This window comes from Penicillium bovifimosum (genome assembly GCF_028826915.1).
Source record: "Penicillium bovifimosum strain IBT 22155 chromosome Unknown utg000006l_segment0_segment0, whole genome shotgun sequence".
NCBI classification, from domain to species: Eukaryota; Fungi; Ascomycota; class Eurotiomycetes; order Eurotiales; family Aspergillaceae; genus Penicillium; species Penicillium bovifimosum.
This window is the reverse complement of record NW_026622715.1, coordinates 2,906,697-2,931,041: the sequence shown is the minus strand read 5'-3', so window position 1 is coordinate 2,931,041 and position 24,345 is coordinate 2,906,697. Positions and strand designations below refer to the sequence as shown.

Here is a 24,345-nt window from a genome sequence, read left to right as displayed (position 1 = left end):
GCTTTCATATATTCAGGATAATGAGTACCTATAGATTTGCCCTGGGTAACGACAGGTAAGTTAGACAAACGTATGCATGTACTCAGTACAAAGGTCAAAGTACAGCACTGCTCCCGATCCAAGCCCTAACTACCCCGACCCCCTCACCTCCCCAACTGAGGGGGTATCAACCACCTCGGCTGATCCCTCTATAAGACTAATAACAGACACCTTCAAGATCCCCCTCTCTATCTTCATCCACCAACATGACAATCGAAACAACCACCGAAGCCAAGGCTACCCCCAACCCCCCTGGAACACTCTCGTCCAAGCAAAGCGCAAAACCCAACAGTCCCTAATCCCCAAATCATGGCACCTCCCACCCCACCTCCTCACCAACCCCCCATCCTCAACCCTAGAAACAATCCATCAAAGCGGCCTCCTGTCTTCCGACGAGCTCCTCTGGACCGAAACAGCCGATATCGGCGATCTCGTCTTATTCATTAAGACTGGATGCATAACGAGCGAAGCCCTAACAACGGCATTCTGTAAACGCGCTGCGATTGCACAGCAAACGACTAAATGTCTGACCGAGATATTCTTCGAGAAGGCTATTGCCCGTGCCAGGGAGCTTGATGAGTATCTAGCGCAGACGGGGGAGCTCGTCGGGCCTTTGCATGGTATTCCTGTTTCTGTGAAGGATCGGTTTGATGTGGAGGGCTTTGATACGACTATTGGTTTGTCTTGCCTTCCATTTTCCCGCTTTTACTTTCCTTTTATTCTCTACTAATAGGTTTGTGAGCTGATGCTAATATGGTGGATATACAGGCTGGGTTGGATTAACCAATAAACCGGCTAAATCGAATGATTCGATTGTGCAGCTACTGGAGTCGATGGGAGCGGTGTTATATGTTAAGACTAATGTGCCCCAGTCTTTAATGGTGGGTTCTTTCATTCCATACACATAGTTATGCATCGCTAATCCAGCACAGATGTCCGACTCATACAACCACGTCTTTGGTCAATCAGTCAACGCCTTCAACAGCGGCTTGATCTCAGGCGGTAGCTCCGGCGGCGAAGGCGCACTCATCGGTTGCAGAGGTAGTATCTTAGGAATCGGTACTGATATCGGTGGCTCGATTCGTGTGCCGGCCAATCTACAGGGTCTGTACTCTATCTGTCCATCGAGGGGACGGGTACCCTGGGACTGTTCCTTGTAAGACCCTGACCCTCCCTTACATTGTTCGTTGGTAGTGAAAGATGTATAGTCCATACTAATGAATCCCAGCCTGACCCAACACTACCTCATCCCCCCGTCGCCGGACCAATGGCCACGTCCCTCGCAACAACAGAGTATTTCATGAAAAGCCTCCTATCCTCTGAACCATGGAATCTCGATCCAAACGCCGTTCCAATCCCATGGCGAAAAGAACTAGCAATCCCCCCAGCGAATCGCAAGTTGAAAATCGGAGTTGTATTCGACGATGGCGTCGTCAAGCCGCAACCGCCTGTTACCAGGGCAATGCGCGAGACAGTCAATGCGCTGAAAGTTGCAGGTCATGAAGGTATCATACATACTTCTCCAACAGAATCTCTCATAGAATACTAACAAAAGAAGTGATCGAATGGGACACATCCTTACACATGACAACAACAAACCTATGGACAAAGGGCATTCTCGCCGACGGCGGAAACCACTGTCGCTCCCTGTGCCAGCTAGTCGATGAACCACTAATCGAGGGAATGATAGTGGGTAAAGAGGGTGATTTTCTCTCATTGGAGGAGCGTGAGCAGGTGTGTTTCTTGTCTGCACTCTACACATATTCATCTTCAAACTCCATCCTCAACCCACCCCCCAGATCCAAACCATCCAATCCCAGTCCAATAAGTCTAACAACAGCAGTTCGAAACAACCAAAATAACCATCCAAACCGCCTTCCACAAACAATGGATCTCATCCGGAATCGACGCACTATTAACTCCCGTCCTGCCATGGGTAGGCTACAAGCCCAAGACATGGGTTCGGAGCAAGCAGTGGATTGGATACACCGGTATGTGGAATCTACTGGACTACGCTGCTGTGACGGTCCCCGTTGCGAGGGCGGATCGTAGACTTGATGATGGGGATGTTGAGTGGGAGGGACATTTGGTTAGGAATGAGTCGGATGAGTTTAATTATTCCCAGTGTGAGTATTTTCACCCTTCTCTAGTTATTTGGCTGTGGAAAATTATGTTGCTAACACCCGGGGCTGGATAGATGACATCGACCTCGTTCATGGAATGCCTATTTGCGTGCAGATTGTCGGTGGGCGATTTGGGGAGGAGAAGGCTGTGGCTGTTGGGAAGGTTGTTGATGAGCTTATGAATCCGACTCCTTTTTTTCAAGGTAGGTAGAGACTAATGTTTAGGGCAATTTATCAATGAGAACATGAGATTTGTATAGCGAGGGAGTTTTCCTCAATAAGATGCCCGTAGAATGTAGATCCATCTACTCCGTAAGCAAACCTGATATCAACTCATAAAATAGATACAATGCAGGACCATAACCAGCCCGAATCCATCCATGCAGATCAATTAATCTAGAACTCGAATTCCCTGCGGAAAATATTCACGTCCATACCAGCAACAACCTGATCCGCCAAATCCCTCCTCCCCATCTGGCTAAACACCCTCCGCAACGTATCGTAGAGATTCGTGCTCTGATTCTGGCTAATATGCAGCATACGCTCAAGACGCTCATCATCTAGACCATCAGGGGCAGCGCCATCATTAATGATCTCTCTCGCACGCTCGCGACCCTCCTGCTCGACGACACGGTGCATGGAGAGTGCGCCGAGGAGGTGTTGCGCAGCTTCAGGGTAGCAGCCGATGTTGATGCAAGAGACGCCGAGGTTGTAGCGGGCGCGGACGAAGTTGGGGTTTATGTTTAGGGCTTGTTCGTATGCTTGGATAGCTTCTTCGGAGCGGCCGGAGTTTGCTAGAGTTGCGCCGAGACGGTTCCAGAGGAGGTGGAGTTGTTCTTGTTGGTTTGTGCTGCCGGATTCGGTGGATGCTAGGGCGGCGGAGAAACAGTCGACGGCTTTTTCGTATTCCTCGGCGCAGTAGAAGAGGACGCCTAGGCCGACTTGCACGTCGGGATCCATTTGGGCGCCGGAGGGGGAGAGCTGGGCGGCTTGGATGAAGAGTTCTGTTACGCGGTCGTGGAGGAGCTGGCGGTCTGTGAAGCCGAGGTCGGCGTCACCGGAGATCTCCTTCGGGTCGATGATGGATGGGTATTTGTGTGATAGCCAACGCTCGAGTGTGCGGTAAGCGGTAGAGTCGTAGCCCTCGTTTGTGTACGATACAGCCAGGCCCATCAATGCGTCTAGGTTCCCGGGTTCGACCTTTAGGGCCTGTTCCAATGCACGGATGGCGGGGAGCTCCTTTTCATTCTGCGCCTGCGCAGAGCCCAGCATCGTCCACGCGTGCACATGCTGCGGGTCCTTCTGGACGGCAGCCTCGAAGGCCAGCGCTGCGAGGGACAAGTTGCCACCCTCGCGCATGATCTTCATGCCCTCCTCGAAGGGGTTGCCGACAGCCTGGTAAACATTATCCTCCTCGAACATGTAGTCACCGAGCTGGGGATCACGGAAGCGAGAGTTAAGGCTATCGAAGCCATCCCAGTCACCCAAATCACCGACGTGCACGTTATCAGTGATGTCAAAGTTATCTTCCTCGGCGATTTTCCTGCTCGTTGCGGTCTCAGCCTGGATCCGCTGCCATACAGACTCAAACGCGGCATCGGAGGGCACTGACCTGTCCAAATCATTCAGTTCCGCCTCAATGGCCGCATTGGCCTCCTCATCCGTCTTGGCCTCGTTGCCCACCGTCGCAGTCTCCATCTCCGCAAACTGAGCCTCCCAGTTCTCATCGTCAAGCTCTACCATGCGTCCCTTCCCCTTATCCTGTTGCTGTCCCTCCATCGGGCCCTGGTGCATGCCCATTTGTCCGCCCATCATGGGCATCATCCCCATACCCATACCACCCATATACCCACCGCCCATGGCCATCGGCCGCTGGTACCCAGACATCATGGGCGAGGCGGTCGTTGCAGCAGGGCTGGACGTCTGGGGCATGCCCATACGGCTCTGCTGTTGGAAGCGGGCAAACTCCGCAGGGTTAAATCCCGATCCGTTGTTCATCTGGGGGAAGGCAGCTTCCATGCGCGCCTGCTCGCCGGCATCGAACTCGCCAGCCCAGCCGGGCGAGGCTGCGTGTGCGGGCGCCGCCTGGAAATTGTCCAGTTCGCGGCGCATGTGCTCCATTGCAAACGGTTGCGGTGAAGGTGCGTTTAGTGGTTGGCCGGGTTGTTGCATGAATTCGTCCATCATCTTTTCCGGAGCTTCGGTTAGTTTCCGGCTATTTTCGTTTTGTTGGGGGGTATCGGTCATTGCTGTATGAGCTTACCTTGTCCTGTCCGCCCATCATGTTGTGTGAGCGCATGCTCTCTTGCATGCCTGGTCCCCGGCCGACCAGCCGGTCGCGCTGTAGTGACTTGTCATCTTGGACGTGCTTCGTGAATTGAGTGAGGGGGTTCCCCGCGGTTGAGCATTCTGCGCCACCGAGGAACGACATGTTGGGGATGTGAGTATTTTGAAGTAGGATATGAAAGGGAAGCGGAAGGGAAGCGGAAGGGATGAGAAGCAAGATGGTTGTGAAGGTAAAGATGCACTAACCCCCCCGGATATCTTCTGACACCCACATCACACGGGTGGGGTTCAAGATCTTTCCGCCTACACTCAGCCGAGGTCCCCCGGCGGCAGTTTGGGGCACAATTCGCCCTGCACTACGAAGATCGACACCGGGAAACTCCTAATTTGATTATCTTGACGGAGCCAGTTTGCCTCATACACACAGTACGGAGTACGTATCCTCGGACAATGTACGAACTACGGAGTACACTACGGCGACATAATATTCACTTGAAGTGAGAATGTGAATTTGTTCATTTCTATCAGGGTATGTGCATAATATTCCATAACAATTTTTGAATTTTCCATTAGTAGCGTGTATTTCGCTACACGTCGCGTCGTGGCCACCGATGTGGCGAATTTAAAGCCAAGTGCCGAGGTTCACTGTTACTCATTAGAAAGCCGGTCGCAATCAAGAGATTCTGGAGAAAGATACTGACCGTGAACAGCCTTCACCTGGGTGTAAGCAGACAAAGCGTACTCGCCGAGCTCGCGGCCAATACCACTCTGCTTGTATCCACCGAAGGGAATAGCGAAGTGAGAGTCTTGTGAGCTGTTGATCTGTTCGATGGTTAGTATAGCTCGTGACAAACCGGTTCTTTGCAATTACATACCCAGACCATACCAGCTTGGATGGCGTTGGCAACCGTGTGAGCACGGGTAATGTTCTCAGTGAAGACAGCGGCACCGAGACCGTACTCTGTGTCGTTGGCCTTGGCAATGGCATCCTTCTGGTCCTTGAAGGACTGGATGACAACGAACGGACCGAAGACCTCCTCGCGGACGGGGGTCATATCGCGGTTCACATCCTTGAAGATGATAGGGTTAACGAAGTATCCCTTGGCATCGGCGGCAGGCTGCTCGCCTCCGAGAACGAGCTGAGCGCCCTCGCTCTTGGCAGTCTCGAGGTATGAGAGGATGCGCTTCTTCTGGGCAGCGGAAACCTGGGGTCCGTGGTTGACCTTGGCATCGAACTGGCTGCCGACGATGGAGTTCTCGACAGTGTACTGCTTGAACTTCTCCACGAAATCCTCGTAGATGCTCTCTTGGACGTAGATGCGGGAGGTGGAGGTGCAAATCTGGCCCATGTTGCTCATGATACCCACGTGAGACCACTTCACAGCCTGGTCAAGGTTGGCATCCTCGAAGACGAGCAGGGGGCTCTTGCCACCGGTCTCGAGGGTAATCTGCTTAAGGTTGGTGGCGGCGGCCCTCATGATGGCCTTTCCGGTGTTGGTGCTACCGGTGAAGGCAATCTTATCGACATCCGCGTGGGAGGCAAGGGCAGCACCGGCGGTGGCACCGAGACCGTTCACCACGTTGACAACACCGGCGGGGAAGCCAGCCTCCTTGATCAGGCCAGCGAGGTAGAGGATGGAGAGGGGAGTCTGTTCGGCAGCCTTGATGACAACGGTGTTACCGCAAGCAAGAGCGGGACCGAGCTTCCATGCGGCCATCTATTTATTGTTAGAGCTGCAGAGAGAAAAACAAAGGAATGCTGATGGGGGGTAGAGGTTGTGATACATACCATGACGGGGTAGTTCCAGGGGATAACCTGACCACAGACACCGAGGGGCTCGTGGCGGGTGTAAGCCAGCTTGGCCTCGCTGGTAGGGATAGTCTGTCCGTGGATCTTGTCGGCCCAACCGCCGTAGTAACGGAAGACGGAGATGACCTCGGCGACATCCTCGCCCAAAGCCTGCTCGTAAGGCTTGCCGTTATCCCAGGCATCGATGGTAGCGAGAATCTCGCGATCGCGCTCGCAAAGCTCAGCCAAGCGAGTCAAAAGCAGGCCACGGTCGTAACCGCCGAGGGACTGCCATTCCTCAGAGTTGAAGGCCTTGCGGGCAGCGGCAACGGCGAGGTCGATATCCTCGGCGCCGGCAGAAGCGACGCTAGCAATCACGGACTCATCGTAAGGGTTGACAGCGGTGATAGTCTCGCCGGACTTAGCGGCCACGAACTCGTTGTTGATGAAGAGTCCTTTTGTCTGTTAGTCACTTGCGATCACATTGTTGCTAGGAAGACTTACCGGTGGGTTGGAGGTAGGAGACCTTGTTAGGGGCCGTCAATTGAACAGGTTGAGCCATTGTGAGAGATGTGTGAAGTTTGGAGATTTAGATAGCACAGACATGAAGACTTTATGTGGCGCCCGAAGGGCTTTAACTTATTGCTTGTAGAACAAGAATCATCTTGCGCGGCGGGTAGCCAAGGATGTCGGACTTGGATGTGGCCTATCTTTTTGCCTGATCAGGAAATTGCGGAGTCTCGTGGGTGCCACTGAGTGGAGACCGGAGAGACGACCAGAGGGACCACCGGATGACCACAAGGGACTGGATGCGTGACCAATTTGGGGCGAAATGAGAGAAATAGGGAGATATAAACGTTGACGAATCTCAAAGGACGATAACTACGTTCATGCACAGACCAGATCAAAGGTTGGCCAGTTGGCCAGAATACTTGCTTCTTCTGTCGATTAACATGCACCGTGCACGAGTAAGCCCTAAACTTGCGGCATCCAACGGCAAGATATCAACTCATTCTCATCACCTCCCCCAGATTTCAATCAAAGTATGGAGCCTCTGGCCCACTCACCATGAAGAACCCACCTTGATAGCGAGAACATTCCATAGACCATACCTTCTTCCGGCAGTTTACATGGCCAAGCCCTCATCATTACCAAATCCAAAATGCACCTGCGGGCAGACCGGCAGACCTCGGGGATCGTTCGCGACCTATCTTGGTGAAGTGTGAGTCGATACGGCAAGTTAAATAGATTGGCCACGTCCATTCCTATCTCTTCGCCACCACCCAATCTCTCTATACCTTCAAACCCTCCTCCTCTGCTCCTATCAACCCTCTTTCGGTCCCATCTCCGAAACACACACAGCAATCATGCAGTTCTACAACTACCCCGGCACCGAGGCCAACTCGGAATCCTTCCATTACTCCCAGACCGTGAAAATCGGCACCACTATCAAGACCTCCGGTCAGGGCGGCTGGGATGTCAATGGCAACGTCGAGCCCGATGTCGAGAAGCAAGTCGCTATCGCCTTTGAGAATGTGGAGAAGGCCCTGAAGAGCGTTGACGAACGTCTGTCATGGGAGAACGTTTACGCCGTTCGCAGCTACCACGTCAATGTGGATGAGACCTTCGACATGGTCACCGGCAACTTCAAGAAGCGTTTCCCTAACCACCGCCCCATCTGGACCTGTGTCGAGATCGGAAAGCTTGGCATTCCCGGAATGGTCATTGAGATTGAGGTGGAGGCTCACTACCCTTTCTAAGTCTGCCCCGGGCTTCCAAGGTCTGGACTATGCCAACCATGTGATGAAATCATGTATATAAAGACAATTTGAAATGAACATACCTCTACACTATCATAACAGTATCTGTTGAATGATTGTCGCCAACCATACTTTTTTTTCCTTTTTTCCTTTTTCCCTATTTCTTTCGTACTGTGTAGCGCAATTTCCCTCTCCAGAAAAAAACAGGCAGCCTTGGCAGACACTAAAGTGAAGCCATACAACGCCACACGAAAATGGGGTGTCAACTACCGAGCGCCACACAAGCCGAAGTCGGCCTCACGGGGATAGCCGCGCATCTCCAGGGACCAGGTGGAATGGTGGATGAGCATAACTGATAGCCTAGATCCCGCGCTAAACTCCATTTAGCAAGGCTATAACCGAACGTGCATCACGTTAAACTCAATCGGGAAGGTTTTTGGGCACATTTCCAACGTTCAACAACAATCTGAGTGAATGATCACCGATATCACCGATATCTAGCTCCTTTGTCTTGCGATGCACGATGGATGCCTTTCCCCGCAAAAAAGCAGTTTCCCCAAGGCTTTTCCTCGGATTTGCCTCAAGTGGATCTGAAACTTGACCCCATGATAACAGTAACCAAGCTTATGGAAAAGCAGCCCCTATCTCCGGGGGCACCTATCTATACCGGGCGAGTGGAAAGGCCCGAAACTGGACCAAATAATTTCCCTCCCCGGACTAGGACAAAGCCTCGATATTGGGGGCATGCAGTGGGGAAGCTGTATAAAGACATAGCTACATACTCACAGAGACATTCAATCTATAATTCGGACCCTTTCTCGATTCCAAATCGGGGCAAACAATGGAGAAATCAAGAGGCAGTATCGGCTCAGTCGAAAATGCCCAACTAGGCTCATACCAAGATGAACAGCTCTTCAGACTGGGCTATGCGCCGCAGATGCGGCGCACGCGCTCGCTCTGGAGCATGCTGTTCATGTCCCTGTCGATTGCGTCTATTCCCTATGGTATCGGCAGCTCCCTCATGAACGCCGTCTATGGCGGCGGACAACTCTCTTTGTTTATTGGACTTCTGCTGGTGCTGGCGCTGGACACCTGTGTTGCCGTGTCTCTTTCAGAACTCGCATCGAGATACCCAACCTCCTCAGGGATCTACCACTGGTCTTTCAAGCTACTGAAGGGCACAGGGAGCAGGAAATTCATATCGTTCGTCACGGGCTGGATTTGGCTCATTGGAAACTGGACCATCTCCCTCTCCGTGAACTTCGGCGTTGCATCTCTTATCGTGGGTACAGTCGCAATCTTCTATCCAACATGGACAGCCTCATCGTGGCAATTGCTGCTCGTCTTCTACGCCGTTTGCCTGATCGTTTTCGTCATCTGCTTCTTCCTTGACAACTACCTCCCTCTCATCGATACGATCTCCGCCGCCTGCTCGGTCGTCACATGCATCGCTCTCTGCATCACTCTTCTCGTTCTCGCCAAGGAGGGTCGCCACGATGCCTACACCGGCTTCGTGGGTTATGACCCTAGTTTCTCGGGCTGGGAGGAGAATTTCACCTTCTTCATCGGCTTGCTTCCACCCGCCTATGCCTTCTCCGCCCTGGGCATGGTAACCTCCATGGCTGAAGAATGCACAGACCCGGAAATCCAAATCCCCATGGCCATGAGCCTGGTGCCCCTCGTGGGCGGTGCTGCCGCCGTCGTCTTCTTGTTGCCCATTTGCTTCACCCTCCCACCACTAGCAGAGATCATCAACGCACCCTACGGACAAGCCTTGCCCTACATCATCCACTTGGTGACGCAGTCAAAGGTCGCATCGATCCTTCTCATGGTTCTGGTGTTGATCGTTGCACTTTTCTGCTCCGTCAGCATCACCACCACCGCTGGCCGTTGCACCTGGGCTTTCTCTCGTGACAATGCCATCCCCATGTCTCACCTCTGGTCGCAGACTGTCTGGGACAGCCCGCTCGCCGCTCTGGTCTTGGTGACCGCGATCGAGATGCTTCTGGGACTGATCTATTTGGGAAGCAGCAGTGCGTTCACAGCGTTTGCGTCTGTGGGTGTTATTGCGCTGGCGGTTGCTTATGCGATTCCCGTCGCGATCAGCTTGTTCGTCGATCGCCGACAGCAGATTCAAGAGGCACGCTGGAAGCTTAGCCCTGTCCTTGGAATTACAGCAAATGTGCTTGCCATCTCGTGGATTGCTTTCCAGGTGATTCTGTTCAGTATGCCTGTTACACTGCCTATCACCGTTGAAACGATGACCTATGCGTCCGTTGTGTTTGTTGGATTCATTACTTTAAGTATGATCTGGTATATGGTGTACGGCCGCAGAAGTGAGTCTCATTTTTCCTTACATTGATTCAATTACTAACTTCACTACCAGATTACCGCGGTCCTGTTGAAGAGGTTGATCCTCTGGAGGAATGATAGATCCCATGGACGATGTCGATTCCATCATTTCGGTATAGGTAGAATAGACCATACCATGTACATATTATAATTTGCCAATTTGTTCTCTAAATTATAAATATCAGACATTGATTATCTTCATTTCATAGAATCATAAATCATATCTTACTGGTGTAGACTGATAGTGACCATATTTTCGTCTCTTGGCGTAGTCCGATTGGCTTCGGCGGCCGCTCTAGGCGGCCCTCGTGCAGAATCCCACGAGGGCCTCGGCATCGTCGAATCGGAGCTCATACTTGACGGCAGTGCCGAAAATCTTCCAGGGTTCCGCCATTGCGGTCTCTCCCGGTTCACCGGATTGGGAAGAGGCTGGGTGAATTCAAGCGACCTCGGGAGATAGGAAGAGATCCCGATCTCCGGATTGCGGGGAAAGACACAGCCAATTGAAAACAAGCAAAGAGCAGACCCATCCAGGCACTTAGCAAAGTTAAGCGGGGATTTTCAACGTGATTTGCCCTTTTCCTTATCAGCCCTGAACTCTGTTCCCCGTGAGAAGAAGTGGGCCACTGCCATTTCCACATTGGGTAAAGCTTTGGCCAAAAGATTTACCCGAACAGGTCTAGGTTGCATGTTCAAGGCCGATCTAGCTCGTACGATATACTTGGAAATGGCCTTGGCCCTTCACTTTATTTAAAGTCACCCTCACACCCATGTATAATAAGTAATCATAATTGTTGTCGCCATAGCCATTCTGACAGCGACATCATGAACACAACCGCAACCGACCTCGGGCTTCCCTCCAGCGCCCTGCCCTTGCTCGGGCTCCTGGCAGCCGTCCTCACTTTGGTATTGGTGAAATACCCCATCTTCCGTAAATCCAAGGTCGTCGATGTACAAGATGTGAAGGAAGAGAAACCCTTCGTCAAGCCGCTTCCCAGTCCCGCCCCCATCGATCCCCTCGAGAATGCACCCAAGTTGTACCGTCCGTTCCGCCACGGACCCAACTTCGTGACGATGGGAATCCGCAAGCTGAACTGGGATAACTGGATTGAGATGGATTCTTACTTCCCGCGGTACCACGACCTGAAGGCCGCGGAGCTGAAGAAGGAGTTCAAGGAACATATCAAATATGTCGATAATGCCGTTACCAGAGATGCCTGCTTCGAGCTGAACGAGGAACTCGTTCGCCATCTTACGCACCGCTACCCCAAGATCTATAAGTTGGAAGATGGAAAGGTCCACAACAGTCTCACCGGAGAAGCTTTCCCTTATCCCCCGGGTATGTGCAATCGATCTTGTGGCAATCATCTGGACTCTACTGACTGAAGTCTACAGCAACCCCCGATGAGGCCCTCGCAATGTCCGGTCTTCTGGTACAGGATGATCTCGTGCTGATGCTTAAGAACGACGGCAAGTTCCTCACTATTCCAGTGGAAAACACAATTCACTAACCGATTTACAGACGGAGAATACCACCTCGATGCCGCCGCCGTCTGTCTCCCCGGCTTCTGGCGTCTGAGGGAGAAATTCCGCATGTCCCTCGATACCCTCCACTTCGAAGCCGGAGTCCCCCATTACGCCGCCAAGCTGCAAAAGTCCATGAACAGGTTCATGACCAAGCTCACACCCGACAAGCCCGTAGAGCGCAACAACGTACGTTCCTACCCATCCTTACCAGAAAGAAGACACAATTCTAACAAAAAGACAATAGTACTTCATCCAACTTGACGACGGCCTCCACTGGTCCCACCGCATGGGCGACCAACAAGGAACAGAAGTCGCCTGTACGTTTCTTCCTTTTACCCTCTTCCCTCTTCCTCTTCCCTCTTCCTCTTCCCTCTTCCTCTTCCATTTTCCTCTTCAAATCCTAACAAATCCACAGCCTGGGCACTAGCAAACAGCAAAGGCCTAAAAATCGACGAAATCCACTTCCGCTCCGAACGCCAAACCCTCCGACGCCTCCCCCGCTCCGGCGCAATCCTCTTCACAATCCGCACATACTTCGAGCCCATCACGCGCATCTGCGAGGAGCCACATGTCCCCGGTCGTCTGGCTGAGGCTATCCGCAGCTGGGATGAGACGGTTAGCTTCTATAAGGGCAAGTCGCACTGGGAGGGGATTTTGTTGCCTTATTTGGATGAGCAGGCGCGGTTGCAGAAGGAGTCGGGCATTGTGGATGAGAAGCCTGAGGGGGAGTTCCCTTACTGAGTGTTTTTGGTGAAATGGTCAAGGTGTGAGGGTTGAAGTGCATTGGAAAATAGCAGGCCTATTGGATTGAAACGTGGGCGATTTACGTTAGCGGCGTGATTTGGTTGGTTTTTTGATTATATTATGCCTATGTCTATGTCAATATGTCGATTATGAACTTTCACATATGTGATCCACAATTCCTAGATGTAAAGTTCTGTGAGCTCAGGCTCCTTGAGAATCCAGAGGTTGCTGGCGTCTATGATACACCTGTAATCCTTTCAATGCATAGCATATTTCAACATCATCAGAATGGCTCGGAAGGCTAAAGACATCATAATCAAGCCACATTTGCCTTGTTCTCGGAGATTCAGCATCTGCCAATGGTTTCCTGTGAAGTGCCCTGGTTAGCCAGATTCGAGGATTGATGAAGGCGAACTTACTCATTGCCATTGAAGACATCAAAGCCAGTGGAAATAATGAGCACCGGCCGAGCGAGATCGGCGATAATCTGCTTGACTGGGGCGGCAGCAAAGGGTGATATCACGATTGATTCCTCGTCGATTTCCGCGAATCCTCCTGCACCGTGAGGTCCAACAATTTTGAATCCCTTGTTGGCCAGGATCGTTTCTGCTAGCTCTGTATAGTCCGGGTCCTGAGCAAGTAATGGCACTATTTCATTGCTACGACAAAGTTGAGCTATAGTGAGAGCCATCGAATGCTGGATCATACTGCCCATCACATTTTCCACATCAGAGGTCTTATCCCAAGAGTCATGCTGCTCTTTTAGCCATTCAGGGGCGGAGCGGCAAAAGTCACCGAGCCCGAAGCAGAGAACTTTCTTCACAGTTGTTGTATCGAGTAAATCTTAGACTAAGGTTGTTAATTGCTTGCAGGTCGTGCTATTCTGCCACAACAAGTCTTTCTCGTCAAAGACTTGAGGCTGTGCTATAAGCTCTCGAAAGTTCCGCGCAGTCTGATTGCTCCAATCCACAATGTAAGAGCATAGGTAGGTTTCGATTGGGCCGTTGGGCTGTTCTTTCACAAGTCTCCAATATTCTTGGTACTTGATATAGGGTTTCCTAAGGACAACTTAGGCAGGCTGATATTGGGTCAGAATACCATCACGTACCAGACAGGATTCTGTACTTGGAACAAGGGATTGAGGATTTGGATTATGCTTCCATCAATTCGACGGACTGAAAATCGCTCCTTAGAATAGGATTGGCCCAATTGTTGTTCTATGTCTTTGAGATCCTCTCTGGTCCAAAGCTTGGTACCAGAACTGTACAAATCTGCAGCTCTTTGGCTACTGATCCGCCAATTCGAGCACCCGTAGTCGAGAATATGCTCGTGTGATGCCAACGTATGTCCTAGGGTCTGTGGCATGGTCTCGTAGCTGCTGGTCGAGGAGGACAACAAGAGGACTGCAGCCCAGGAGACAGTAGCAGGGGACCTCCTAAGACCTACTGGGAAGACACGAGAATCATACTGAAAGAACTGATCAAGAGGCAAGAGATGTGTATTCTGTGTCGTGTCTGCGCGCCCCTAAGGAGAATGAGCGGTGAACGTAACGCACGACGCCTGAGGCATCAGTCCTGGAGGTGACGCAGTTCGTTTAGGGCTAGGCAGTCACGAAGCTAATGGGTATGGTTGGAAAAACAGCGCAGCACTACGATCATGTCACTGTGTGTTCAGTCCTGCTGGGCTGTTGCACTGGACAGTGGACACGGTAGTTGCAGAGTAGTCGGGTGAGTTCTTGCCCATACATCTCTTTGTCTGATCCCATGGAATCGTGAAGGCTAGGAGCTAAAGACTACCTAGAGCACGACCGGAGTACATAGCAACGACAATATGTTCTTGACCGAGGTCCAGTGAAACCCAACAACTTGCTGAATTTAAAAACTATTGTACACATATTCACAACACGTATCTACTCCTTCTGCTGAGCCACCTTCTGCTCAGCCTCGGGCTTCTGCTCAACCTCCTTCACCTCCTCAACAACATTCTGCTCAACTTCCTTCTGCTCAACCTCCTTCACCTCCTGAACATCATTCTGCTCAGCCCCGGGCTTCTGCTCAACATCATTCTGTTCAACCTCCTTCTGCTGAACCTCCCGAATCTCCCCAAGCTCCCCAACCTCCCTTACACCCCTAACTTCCCTGTGAGACGATTTCCTATACTCCTGGGCCTTCCTCTCCTGATAAGTATTCCTCTTCAGCATCTTCTTCTCCTGATGGCGCGCATGGTCCTCAGGCGTCAGAACCTTTCTCGTCGCAAAGCTAGCATACAACTTGCGCCCATAGGGCGCCTTCCTCGCAATAATCTCCTTAGCAGCTGCAGCCTGCGACTCATCAATGAAGTCAATGTGGCCAAAGCCACGGGGCAAACCAGTGCGACGGTCAATGGGAATCCGGACATCCGTAACGCCCTGCAATTCAGCAAAGATCTCCTGCAGATCTTGATCGGTCAACTCGTAGGGGATGTTGCCGACGTAGAGGGTCTTGCTTGGCTTGCGGTCATCGCCCATGGATTTGGTGGTTGTGTTTGCGAATTGGACGACGACATGACGGCCTTCGTAGAGGCCGCCGTGTAGTTGTGTGATTGCCTCTGTGGCTTCTTCAACGCTGCTGAAGGTCACGTAGCCGAAACTGTGGATTGGAAAGTACTGAATTAGTTGACTGGTCTGTTGGAGGCAGCTTGCTATGTGTTTGAGAAAACTCACCCTTTGCTCAATCCTCTAGCATCGTGCACAATGAGCGCATTCTCAACGGTACCGAAAGTCTCAAATTTCGCGCGCAAATCCTCGGCCGTGACGTCGAAGAACAGGTTGCCGATATACAGCGTTGACTTGGGCTGAGGGCCCTCGTTGACGAATTTGGGGCGGCGCTCTCGTTCCGTGCGTCCTTCCGGAAGTGATTCAACGTATTTGATGGGGAAATTTCCGTCCCCTGCGTCATTGGAGTTCCAGCGGGTCTGGGTGATAGTCGGGTAGGTGAAACGCGTGGCGCTGAGCATCGAAGTAGAACATGTTGAGCGAGGCACTGCACGGGAAGCGATGATGGAGGAGGGAGAGGAGATTGAGGAAATCTGAAGCCGGGAAACGGCCCGGCGGAAGGAGTGCCTGGAAAATAGTTGGGTTAGCATTTGGCAATCTTTGAACGTTGTACGTGAGGATGCGCCAGTGAGCACGGAGGTAAAGATTGGCATGGCGGTACAAGACATTGGAGTGGAGGGAATTAGTTTACTTACATCTTGAGAGATATATGCAAGATGTTGTAAATTCGTCCTTTTTGAAAAAAAGACAAATAATGGCTTAAGGAGAATCGCAAAGCCAGATAACTTTTTCCCCGGCAGATACGGCCGTAAGCATCAGCACGTGACTTGTACCGGGCTAAGGCGGAGTTGGAATTGAGCGGAGTGGAAAATAGTACAATGACAGTACGGAGTAGATCATGGTATGATACATTAAGTCCAAACGCCAACAAAATCCGTCAAAAGATGACTTTCCTCAAGTTTTAAATTCATATCCTCCGTCAAATGGCCATCACAAAGAATCAAAGATATACTGCAAGCTCATAGTGGACCTTGGCCTCGACCGTTAGTCTGTTGAGACATTGGCGTTGTATCGTACCCCGAGACTGGTACACCTCCACTGTCAGGACTGTCAGTTGACGATGGTGTAAACATCGTCGGAAGTCGTGGAACACCACTGGATACTGATGATACCCGCGTCGACAGGGGACTTGTTATCGGAGGCTGTGTCATGCCTGCGGACTGAGGATATGGTTGACGTTGTGCATCAGCCATAGGCCAGAATTGATTTGTTGTGTCGAGAGTCGGGTTTTGGAGATACGTGTCCCAGGCATCCTGAACTCAAATATTAGCATTGGACCTTCCCATAGATGAAGAAAGAACACAACCTACCCAGTCAAGGTTGACCTGCATGTCCGGCATCTGCCCGAACATGCTAGTGAACGGCGAGAGCGGACCCGGCATTTCAGTCGAGGTGCCTACGCCTCCCCCGGTTGCCATCGGCGAATCCCCCAGTTTGAAACCGGGGTCAGCGAACGGCGGCGGGCCCGAGTTCATCGGGCTCATTCCGCTGCTCAGCAGGCCGAGCGTCATAGCCGCATTCTGCTTCTCATCTTGTGGCTCAAATGAAGCAGCCCCGGTGCTATTTTCAAGGCTTGGGGCTGCCATTTGCAATTTGCTGAGCATCACGCCAAGAACGGTGGAGGCCTTCCAAGCTTCCATACTCTCGTCGCGCCATTCGTCCCAGATCTCTCTCGAGAGTCGGATCGCGGCGGTCAATTCCTCGCGACGCTCTCGGCCCCAGGTGTAGGTATCTCCCGATGGCCGTCCGCTCATTTGCAACACCGAGGTGTGGTACAAGTCGAGACAGATAACGGTGGCTGCGAGGAGGAAGTCGCCTGTGCTGAGGGAGGTCACACGGTTCTGGCGGCTACGCAGGCGTCCATTGCGCGTTTCCGCGTGGATGATCGCCTGGGCTTGTAATAGCTCCATTGCAGAGTCGATACAGGTCCTGCGGGAATAGGTAAAACGAGGATTGTCCCGAGCGCGGACCAGATACGGCCGATGAAGCACACATTGAGCTTTGTTATATACGGCCATCACCTGCCGGAGAGTTAGTACGTAGTGTCGAGCAGAATTGCGGTGAGGGAGAGTAACTTACGGCAAAGCGCGACATGATCAGGTTGACAGGATCTGCCTGACACTCCTCCATAGGCCGAATTTGCAAGTGGTCTGGTATCATGTCTCTTGCTTGCCGAAGATCTGCGTCGATCTCCATCACCTTTTCGTAAGGAGCAGACGAGATGGCAGAACTTTGTTCAACGACGCGACCGAAGGCATACGTTAGGCGACCCTTGGCAATCAAATATGAGATGGCTGTTGGTTCACTCAACTGACGAGACGGCGGAAGCTCCTTGCTGTCTTCGTCGAAATCATCATCGTACAAATTCCGTGGAAGCTCAGTATCGCTATCGGTAGACCTGATCATGCTCGGCAATCCGACTCGGAAAGAGAACAAAAGGTCGGCTTGTCGCACAAAGGTCCACACCCGCCGTCGCATTTCACCCTGGAAAGGTGTGATATTGGGGAACATCTTGGAGTCGCGGTGGTATCCGGAGCGCATCGCCAAACGGGCAATGACGCCGGTCATGACCCAGATGGAGATGTCCTGGTCCCGGACCTGAGCGAAGTCGGCACTCAAATGGAATACGAGCGCTTCAATCAAAAAGGGGTGGGATTTTGTGTAGTCCGCCAATGACAAGCACTGTGCTGCATAATTTCGGAATGATCCAGCCATGTCTATAGACTTGCCGCGGAACTCAGGTGGCTCGTCACCTTCTCGATGATAAGATAACATCGCTAGTCTCATCAAAGCAAATAGCATGGCTATCCATACCAGCTCTGTTTTGGAAGGATCTTCCCAATGTTTGTTGTACTGACAGAGAGTCAATCTCAATTTCATAAATTCTTTGTCGGGGAGCTCACCTGTGCTTGGAATGTGGGGCCATGAAGAATATCTAAAGATTGTTAGGACAAGGATTACCTGCTAGATGATGAGCGCTACTCACGGGTCGTAGGATCATAGCAATTGAAATAGCGAGCCACAAGGATGTCAGTGGTGTACTTGGAAGGCAAGCCGGTCATAATCTCGCCGCGGCTCATCGGCTTGTTTATACCAAACATCAGAGTCGAGCCCGGAGTGTCAGAAAATGGCTGAGACGCATTGACTTTCTCATACTGCTCATCAATTTGCTTCTTATGCGTTGCGAAGAAATTTCGCACCTCGGAGATCTACTCGACAGGTTAGAATAGCCAGTCTTGGGCTGGAATCTCACAAACTTACATCGTTCAATACAGAGGCCCAGTGGGCATCACTGATGTAATAGGACTTGTTGTTGTCCATCTTCATGATACCGAATGACTTGGTCACCTGATCTGTCTCGCTCTCTTCGGCACACTCCATGCCCTCCTCCTCGATGTCGACATCATGTGAGAACTGAGCCGAGTCCGCACTACTCTCCCCAGATATAGCTGCCATGGCAGCAGCCGGGCCGGCAGACTGAGAGCCGTTTGTCATCAACGAGAGAACCAAGCCCTCTAATCGATCAATGCGATTCTGCATATCATCTGGGGTAGTGGACGACTGCTGTAATGAGTTCTTCTTGCGCGAGTTAGTTTGCGCATAGTTGCATGATGCAGCGTCGCCTCGTTTGACACAGTTTTCGCAGGGGTTTGAACGATTGCATTTCAGTCTGGAAGCCGTTAGAACAGAGGTTTCCAATCATGTCTCGAATGCTTACTTTCTGTGCCGACAGGGCCCACAGGATAAAGGTACCCGGTTCCGTTTCCGAACGACTCTATAGTCTGGAGAGTGGCCAGCACTCGAAGAGTTTGTGGAGGGGGGCGTTGGTGTCATTTTGGCTGGAGGGTATGAAATGGTAGATAAGGTGGCGTCGCGAACTCTGGATATCGGCAAGACCATGGACGCAGACAATGCAGCTGCACTTCGAATCAATGGCCTGGCTGAGCGGGGCTTTCAAACGCGTTGTCGCTGTCTTCACAGCCCTAAACCCGAATCAAAGGTGCTCTTAGTTGTTTTTCGCGAGCTCGTCCGAACAGCCTTCTCGATCTGGCGAGCGCAGTCCAATAATATGCGCGATGGGTTGGGAGCGTAATCTGCCCTACTCTGCGCGTCTCGATATATGCGCGATTTCGCGTAAGTCAATGGCTGGAGGATCGGCGCTAGGTCGTTAGGCAACCGTGCCAGGCTTCGAGCTTCGAGATATTTGTTGCGGGCAATGAATATATAATCCCAATCGTATTTTTTTTCTTTTTTTTTCGCTGGCCAGATTTGGGCGCGCGATAAATGGATGTGTGCTGGCGAAGTTTGCGACGGGAACTGAATGAGGGGGGTGGAAGGTCGCGTGGCGGATATAAGCGTGGTTTTTGAGGGGGGCCAAAACTAGGGCGGCTGTTTTCAGTGCGCGGAATAAATCTCGCTAACGTTATGATCAGGAAGTTCTTCACTGATTCAAGAGTACTTTGCAAGAACTGAGAAAGTGATCAAGAGAAGTCTGAGAAGATGAAAGGCCTCCAGCTCAGGAGTGGTTGAAACTATGGTTAATCCGCTATCTCCGGGCGCTTTTATCTGGGTAAGAGATGATCTCATGTCGAATCTGCAGTTTACCAGCAGTTTCAGTATAAAGTACAAAACGTCTGAGATAATCTTCAATTCTTTCCTGAACATACCTGTTGTTCTCTCAAAGATGCTGAAATTTAGGACTCCTCTCTGTTAACCCCGACATCAAGCCGCTCTATTCTGCTTGAGATACGGCTCTGGTATCCTGTGCAGTTGGTGCTGGCTGATTGGCTGCACAGTGCTGATCAGTCATGACTCATAGATCAAGTACTCCAGGGCTGCTCGTATCCATTTATCCAGAACGTTCCTGGTGTTCTAGTTTACAGGAAGCGAGTAGGTAGGCATGGGAGATCCCTGTGATAGCTGACGTTCTCCTCCCTAATCATCTAATAGTTACGCATTCATAGCAAAGAAACACGATCATACGTATTCCGTACTGTTCATGTATCTCGTTAGGGCGGGGTTAGTTACAGCTTACATAACTAAGTTTTACACCCCCGGCCCCACACCCCCTCCATGATAATATTCTGCCAGTTCATAAATCTCTTTTAGCAATGCGCAGAGGTTGCTTTTAAGTAGGCGGTATGTCCATGAGGGCGGTGAGGTAGGTGGGATGTTAAAGCTTCCAGGTTCTGTCCAGGTTCTGTCCAGTCACTGTGCAGAGTACGAAGCTCCTCTGAGTCCTCTCACACCGTATGTCCAATGATGAAATGTACTATACAGTCTGGACTCGTATCACGAAGACTCAGGTGCTTCATTGTAGTCTCTACTGTGTATCTACTGTGTACTGTGCGGTGGAGATCATTGAGAACGATCTATCACACATCACAGTCTGTGTCATGGTCAGATTCTCTACTGTGTACAGACAGATGGTTGGGCTCCACCAGATGCTTCATGTCTACGGAGTAACTAATCACAAAACGGGACAGGGTGGGCAGTCATGATGCGGGGCTGTACACAGGATATACGTTGATGAACGCAGTTACAAGGTCAAATAGTTAAGTAACACCAATGTATTGTGTAATTACAATACCCGTAAGTTAACTAGGCTCCACTTCCCCAGAAGCAAACACAGCAAACTAAAGAGCTTGCAGCAAACACACATGGATCCCTTAATTAGCAGGCTTCGTCTGGACATTCCTCACTCTCCTTTCTCATCCATCACTCCCGCCCCCTTTCCTATTTCGTCGCAATTTACCATCGACTGAATATTACTCATCATGAGTGATAATCGTGGCCGCGGACGGGGCGACCGAGGCCGTGGAGGAGATCGCGGTCGTGGAGGAGATCGAGGCCGCGGTCGCGGCGATATGCCCTTCCGTGGTGGCCGGGGAGACGGCAATCGTGGGGCTTTCCGGGGTGACAGAGGTCGGGGTGACAGAGGTCGGGGCGACTCACGCGGTGGTGGTGACTTCCGCGGTCGGGGCCGTGGAGATTTCCGTGGCGGTCGTGGTGGTGGTGGCCGGGGAGGAGGACGTGGTGGTCCTCAGAACTTAGGCCCGCCAATCTTCAGGTTCGTCTAGTCAACAGTCTCTGCCTTTTTATATTCAAGTCCTAATCAATTCCCCATAGACAAGGCCAAGCCATCCCTCCACCCAGCGCCATTGTCAGCAAAACCGAGGACGATCTCGCCAAAGCCCTTCAGGTGAGCGGATCAAAGGCCCCGAGACAGGCAAAATACCCTGAACGCCCTGGATATGGTACCCTCGGCAGACCGGTCACTTTGTATGCGAACTACCTGCCGCTATCCCTGCCGGATGTGCAATTGCACCGCTACCATATCAATATTGCGGCCGACTCTGCAGGCCGATCTGCCCCTGTGGGCAAGAAGGCTCGGCACATTGTGCGTCTGTTGCTGGAGGAACATTTCCCCCAGCAAAAGAATAGCATTGCCTCGGACTTCCGGTCGACCTTGGTGTCGTGTGTCAAGTTGACCGAGGGAAAACTGAGCGTGCGTTACAAGGAGAACTTGGACGATGACTACCCTGAGACACCCCGGGTGCACGAGGTCACTGTCCAGTACACTGGGCAGGTCAACCCTGCTGATCTCTTGAACTATCTCACCTCCACCAGCGCTGGTTCTATGCTTGAATCCAAGTCTGAAATCGTCGCGGCTCTCAACATGGTCATGGGCCACCACCCCAAGACGGACGACCAGGTCGTCTCAGTCGGGGCCAACAGGCACTACAGTCTGCGTCAGGATACTATGGAATCCTTCAACCTCGGCGGAGGTCTCTCTGTCCTGCGTGGATTCTTCGTCAGTGTGCGTGCCGCGACTGCTCGCGTGCTGTTGAATGTCCAGGTGAAATATCTCGCCTGTTACGACCACGGCCCTCTGGTCAACTTGATTCAAAGCTACGGCGGCAGGAACATTTACCGTTTGGAGAAGTTCCTCAAGACCGTGCGTGTCCGTGTCACGCACATCTCACGCAAGAACAGCCGCGGTCAGTCCGTGCCGCGTATCAAGCCTATCTACGGCTTTGCCAACCGTGGTGACGGTAACTCGTCCCCCAACCCCCCCAAGGTCCCTCGCCACGGTGCTGGTCCCAACGACGTGCAGTTCTTCCTTACTGAGGCTAGCCCTAAGCCCGTCGCCGCGCCCAGTGTGCCTGGTGCCCCTGAGGCTAAGCCTAAGAAGGGAAAGAAGGCGCCCAGGGAGGGTCCTGCGGAAGCTGGCCGATACATTACTGTTGCGGAATTCTTTAAGAAGGGTCAGTTTACCTATATATATTCATGAGTTTTCATTGTTGTGCTGACTTGACTTTCCAGAATACAACATGACGTTGGACCCCAATTTCCCCGTCGTCAACGTCGGTTCTCGTGACAGACCTGTTTATCTTCCAGTTGAGGTCTGCGAAGTCCAGCCTGGTCAGCCCGCCAAGTCGAAGCTTACTGGCGACCAAACAGCGAGCATGCTGCGCTTCGCCGTGATGGGCCGGAAGCCGGGTCAGAATGCCCAATCAATTATCACCAATGGTGTCGGCGTATTGGGTCTCGGCCAGCCATTAAATCCCACTCTAGTAAGACCTTCGTCTCTCTCCCATGATCCAGTCAAGACATCTAACATCTATTTCGCAGTCTGCCTTCGGTGTTAATGCTTCTACGGAGCTGATCACGGTCCACGGACGCGTTCTCCCCGCCCCTAGTGTTTACTACAAGGACGGGAACCGGGTCAAGGAGATCCGGTCTCAATTTGGCAGCTGGAACATGCGCCAAATCCAGTTCTCCAAGGCCGCACCCATGAAGTGCTGGACCTACCTCTACGTCGATCAAGAGGGCGCCCGCCCTGTCTTCCAAAACCCGGACCAGCTCAACGCCAGCCTGGCCGGCTTCAGAAAGACCCTCCGCGAGATGGGTATGGCCGTCGAGGCACACAGGCCCGGCAAACGCGTCGTGCTCAACGGCCAAAATGACGCCCAAGTGCTCGAGAATGCCGTTCTCGACCTGCAAAGGCAACATAACCCGGTCTTCATTCTGGGTATTTTCTACACTAAGGACACCGACATTTACAACTCCGTCAAGCAAGTCTGTGACGTGCGCTGCGGTATCCGCAACGTGAACGTCCTTGCAGAAAAGATCATGAACTCTAACCCTCAATACAACGCCAACGTGGGCCTGAAAATCAACCTCAAACTCGGCGGCGCCAACCAAGCTCTCCGGACAGCCGATCTCGGCCTCATCTCCGAAGGCAAAACAATGCTGGTGGGCATTGACGTAACCCACCCCTCCCCGGGTTCCGCATCCACAGCCCCCAGTGTGGCCGGTATCGTCGCTTCAGTCGACGCAACGCTCGCCCAATGGCCCGCGGAGATCCGCGTCCAAGGTGCCCGGCAAGAGATGGTCGCCGATCTCCAGGCCCTCCTCGCGTCTCGTCTCCGACACTGGCGAAAGCTCAACCGGAACCTTCCCGAGAACATCATCGTCTACCGCGACGGTGTCTCAGAGGGTCAATACAACAAGGTGATCGATGAGGAACTCCCCCTCTTGCAAGCAGCATGCAAGGATACCTACCCAGCCGACCTGACCGCAAAGGGTCTCCCGCGACTGGCCATCATCATTGTCGGCAAGCGCCACAACACCCGCTTCTACCCGACAACCGAGCAAGACTCGAACCGCGAGAACCCCATCCCGGGTACAGTTGTCGACCGCGGCGTCTCCGAGGCCCGCGACTGGGACTTCTTCCTGCAAGCTCATTCCGCTTTGCAGGGTACCGCTCGCCCGGCTCACTACTTCACTGTCTGGGATGAGATCTTCTACCCGCGCCACCCGGCCAATGCGGGAGGTCCAGGAGCTGCGGATGTCCTGCAGGACTTGACTCACAAGATGTGCTACCTGTTCGGAAGAGCTACAAAGGCGGTCAGCGTTTGCCCCCCTGCGTACTATGCCGATCTTGTCTGCACGCGTGCTCGATGCTTCCTTAGCGATCTGTTTGATCCTTTGCCTGTTGACGCTAGTGGAGGCAGCACCAGTGGCACCGAGGGTACTGCCGATATGTCGCGCACCGCGGACGTTGTTATTCATCCCAACGTTGCTGACTCTATGTTCTACATTTAATTTGCGAGTCTTGTGAGGGGA

General features: G+C 52.2%; 9 protein-coding genes across 9 annotated transcripts; 5 read left to right on the top strand and 4 right to left on the bottom strand.

Annotated features, from left to right (window-relative positions):
• Positions 1-20: 20 nt before the first annotated feature.
• On the top strand, positions 21-2,373 carry N7515_008751 (uncharacterized protein; the record flags this gene model as incomplete). Its single annotated transcript, XM_056669495.1, has 8 exons — positions 21-55; positions 94-716; positions 808-920; positions 972-1,175; positions 1,268-1,544; positions 1,595-1,773; positions 1,880-2,165; positions 2,237-2,373. 8 exons carry the CDS (start codon positions 21-23, stop codon positions 2,371-2,373), a joined length of 1,854 nt encoding a protein of 617 aa, XP_056519325.1.
• Positions 2,374-2,558: 185 nt separating this feature from the next.
• Positions 2,559-4,593, bottom strand: N7515_008750 (tetratricopeptide repeat protein; the record flags this gene model as incomplete). The annotated part of the gene is made up of 2 exons (XM_056669494.1): positions 2,559-4,349; positions 4,426-4,593. The coding sequence occupies 2 exons, from the start codon at positions 4,591-4,593 to the stop codon at positions 2,559-2,561; spliced, it is 1,959 nt and encodes a 652-aa protein (XP_056519324.1).
• Positions 4,594-5,070: 477 nt separating this feature from the next.
• On the bottom strand, positions 5,071-6,799 carry N7515_008749 (uncharacterized protein; the record flags this gene model as incomplete). The annotated part of the gene is made up of 5 exons (XM_056669493.1): positions 5,071-5,093; positions 5,150-5,270; positions 5,324-6,166; positions 6,238-6,692; positions 6,742-6,799. The coding sequence occupies 5 exons, from the start codon at positions 6,797-6,799 to the stop codon at positions 5,071-5,073; spliced, it is 1,500 nt and encodes a 499-aa protein (XP_056519323.1).
• An 805-nt stretch (positions 6,800-7,604) lies between these two features.
• On the top strand, positions 7,605-7,997 carry N7515_008748 (uncharacterized protein; the record flags this gene model as incomplete). The annotated part of the gene is made up of 1 exon (XM_056669492.1): positions 7,605-7,997. The coding sequence occupies one exon, from the start codon at positions 7,605-7,607 to the stop codon at positions 7,995-7,997; it is 393 nt and encodes a 130-aa protein (XP_056519322.1).
• An 841-nt stretch (positions 7,998-8,838) lies between these two features.
• On the top strand, positions 8,839-10,427 carry N7515_008747 (uncharacterized protein; the record flags this gene model as incomplete). Its single annotated transcript, XM_056669491.1, has 2 exons — positions 8,839-10,333; positions 10,384-10,427. 2 exons carry the CDS (start codon positions 8,839-8,841, stop codon positions 10,425-10,427), a joined length of 1,539 nt encoding a protein of 512 aa, XP_056519321.1.
• A 747-nt stretch (positions 10,428-11,174) lies between these two features.
• Positions 11,175-12,617, top strand: N7515_008746 (heme-dependent oxidative N-demethylase family protein; the record flags this gene model as incomplete). Its single annotated transcript, XM_056669490.1, has 5 exons — positions 11,175-11,688; positions 11,745-11,782; positions 11,841-12,062; positions 12,121-12,193; positions 12,292-12,617. The coding sequence occupies 5 exons, from the start codon at positions 11,175-11,177 to the stop codon at positions 12,615-12,617; spliced, it is 1,173 nt and encodes a 390-aa protein (XP_056519320.1).
• A 418-nt stretch (positions 12,618-13,035) lies between these two features.
• On the bottom strand, positions 13,036-13,311 carry N7515_008745 (uncharacterized protein; the record flags this gene model as incomplete). Its single annotated transcript, XM_056669489.1, has 1 exon — positions 13,036-13,311. The coding sequence occupies one exon, from the start codon at positions 13,309-13,311 to the stop codon at positions 13,036-13,038; it is 276 nt and encodes a 91-aa protein (XP_056519319.1).
• A 1,218-nt stretch (positions 13,312-14,529) lies between these two features.
• On the bottom strand, positions 14,530-19,047 carry N7515_008744 (uncharacterized protein; the record flags this gene model as incomplete). The annotated part of the gene is made up of 9 exons (XM_056669488.1): positions 14,530-15,247; positions 15,322-15,720; positions 16,231-16,466; positions 16,524-17,234; positions 17,293-18,066; positions 18,117-18,148; positions 18,200-18,422; positions 18,475-18,883; positions 18,932-19,047. The coding sequence occupies 9 exons, from the start codon at positions 19,045-19,047 to the stop codon at positions 14,530-14,532; spliced, it is 3,618 nt and encodes a 1,205-aa protein (XP_056519318.1).
• Positions 19,048-21,080: 2,033 nt separating this feature from the next.
• On the top strand, positions 21,081-24,324 carry N7515_008743 (putative RNA interference and gene silencing protein (Qde2); the record flags this gene model as incomplete). The annotated part of the gene is made up of 4 exons (XM_056669487.1): positions 21,081-21,283; positions 21,343-22,481; positions 22,540-22,790; positions 22,849-24,324. The coding sequence occupies 4 exons, from the start codon at positions 21,081-21,083 to the stop codon at positions 24,322-24,324; spliced, it is 3,069 nt and encodes a 1,022-aa protein (XP_056519317.1).
• Between the last annotated feature and the right edge of the window lie 21 nt (positions 24,325-24,345).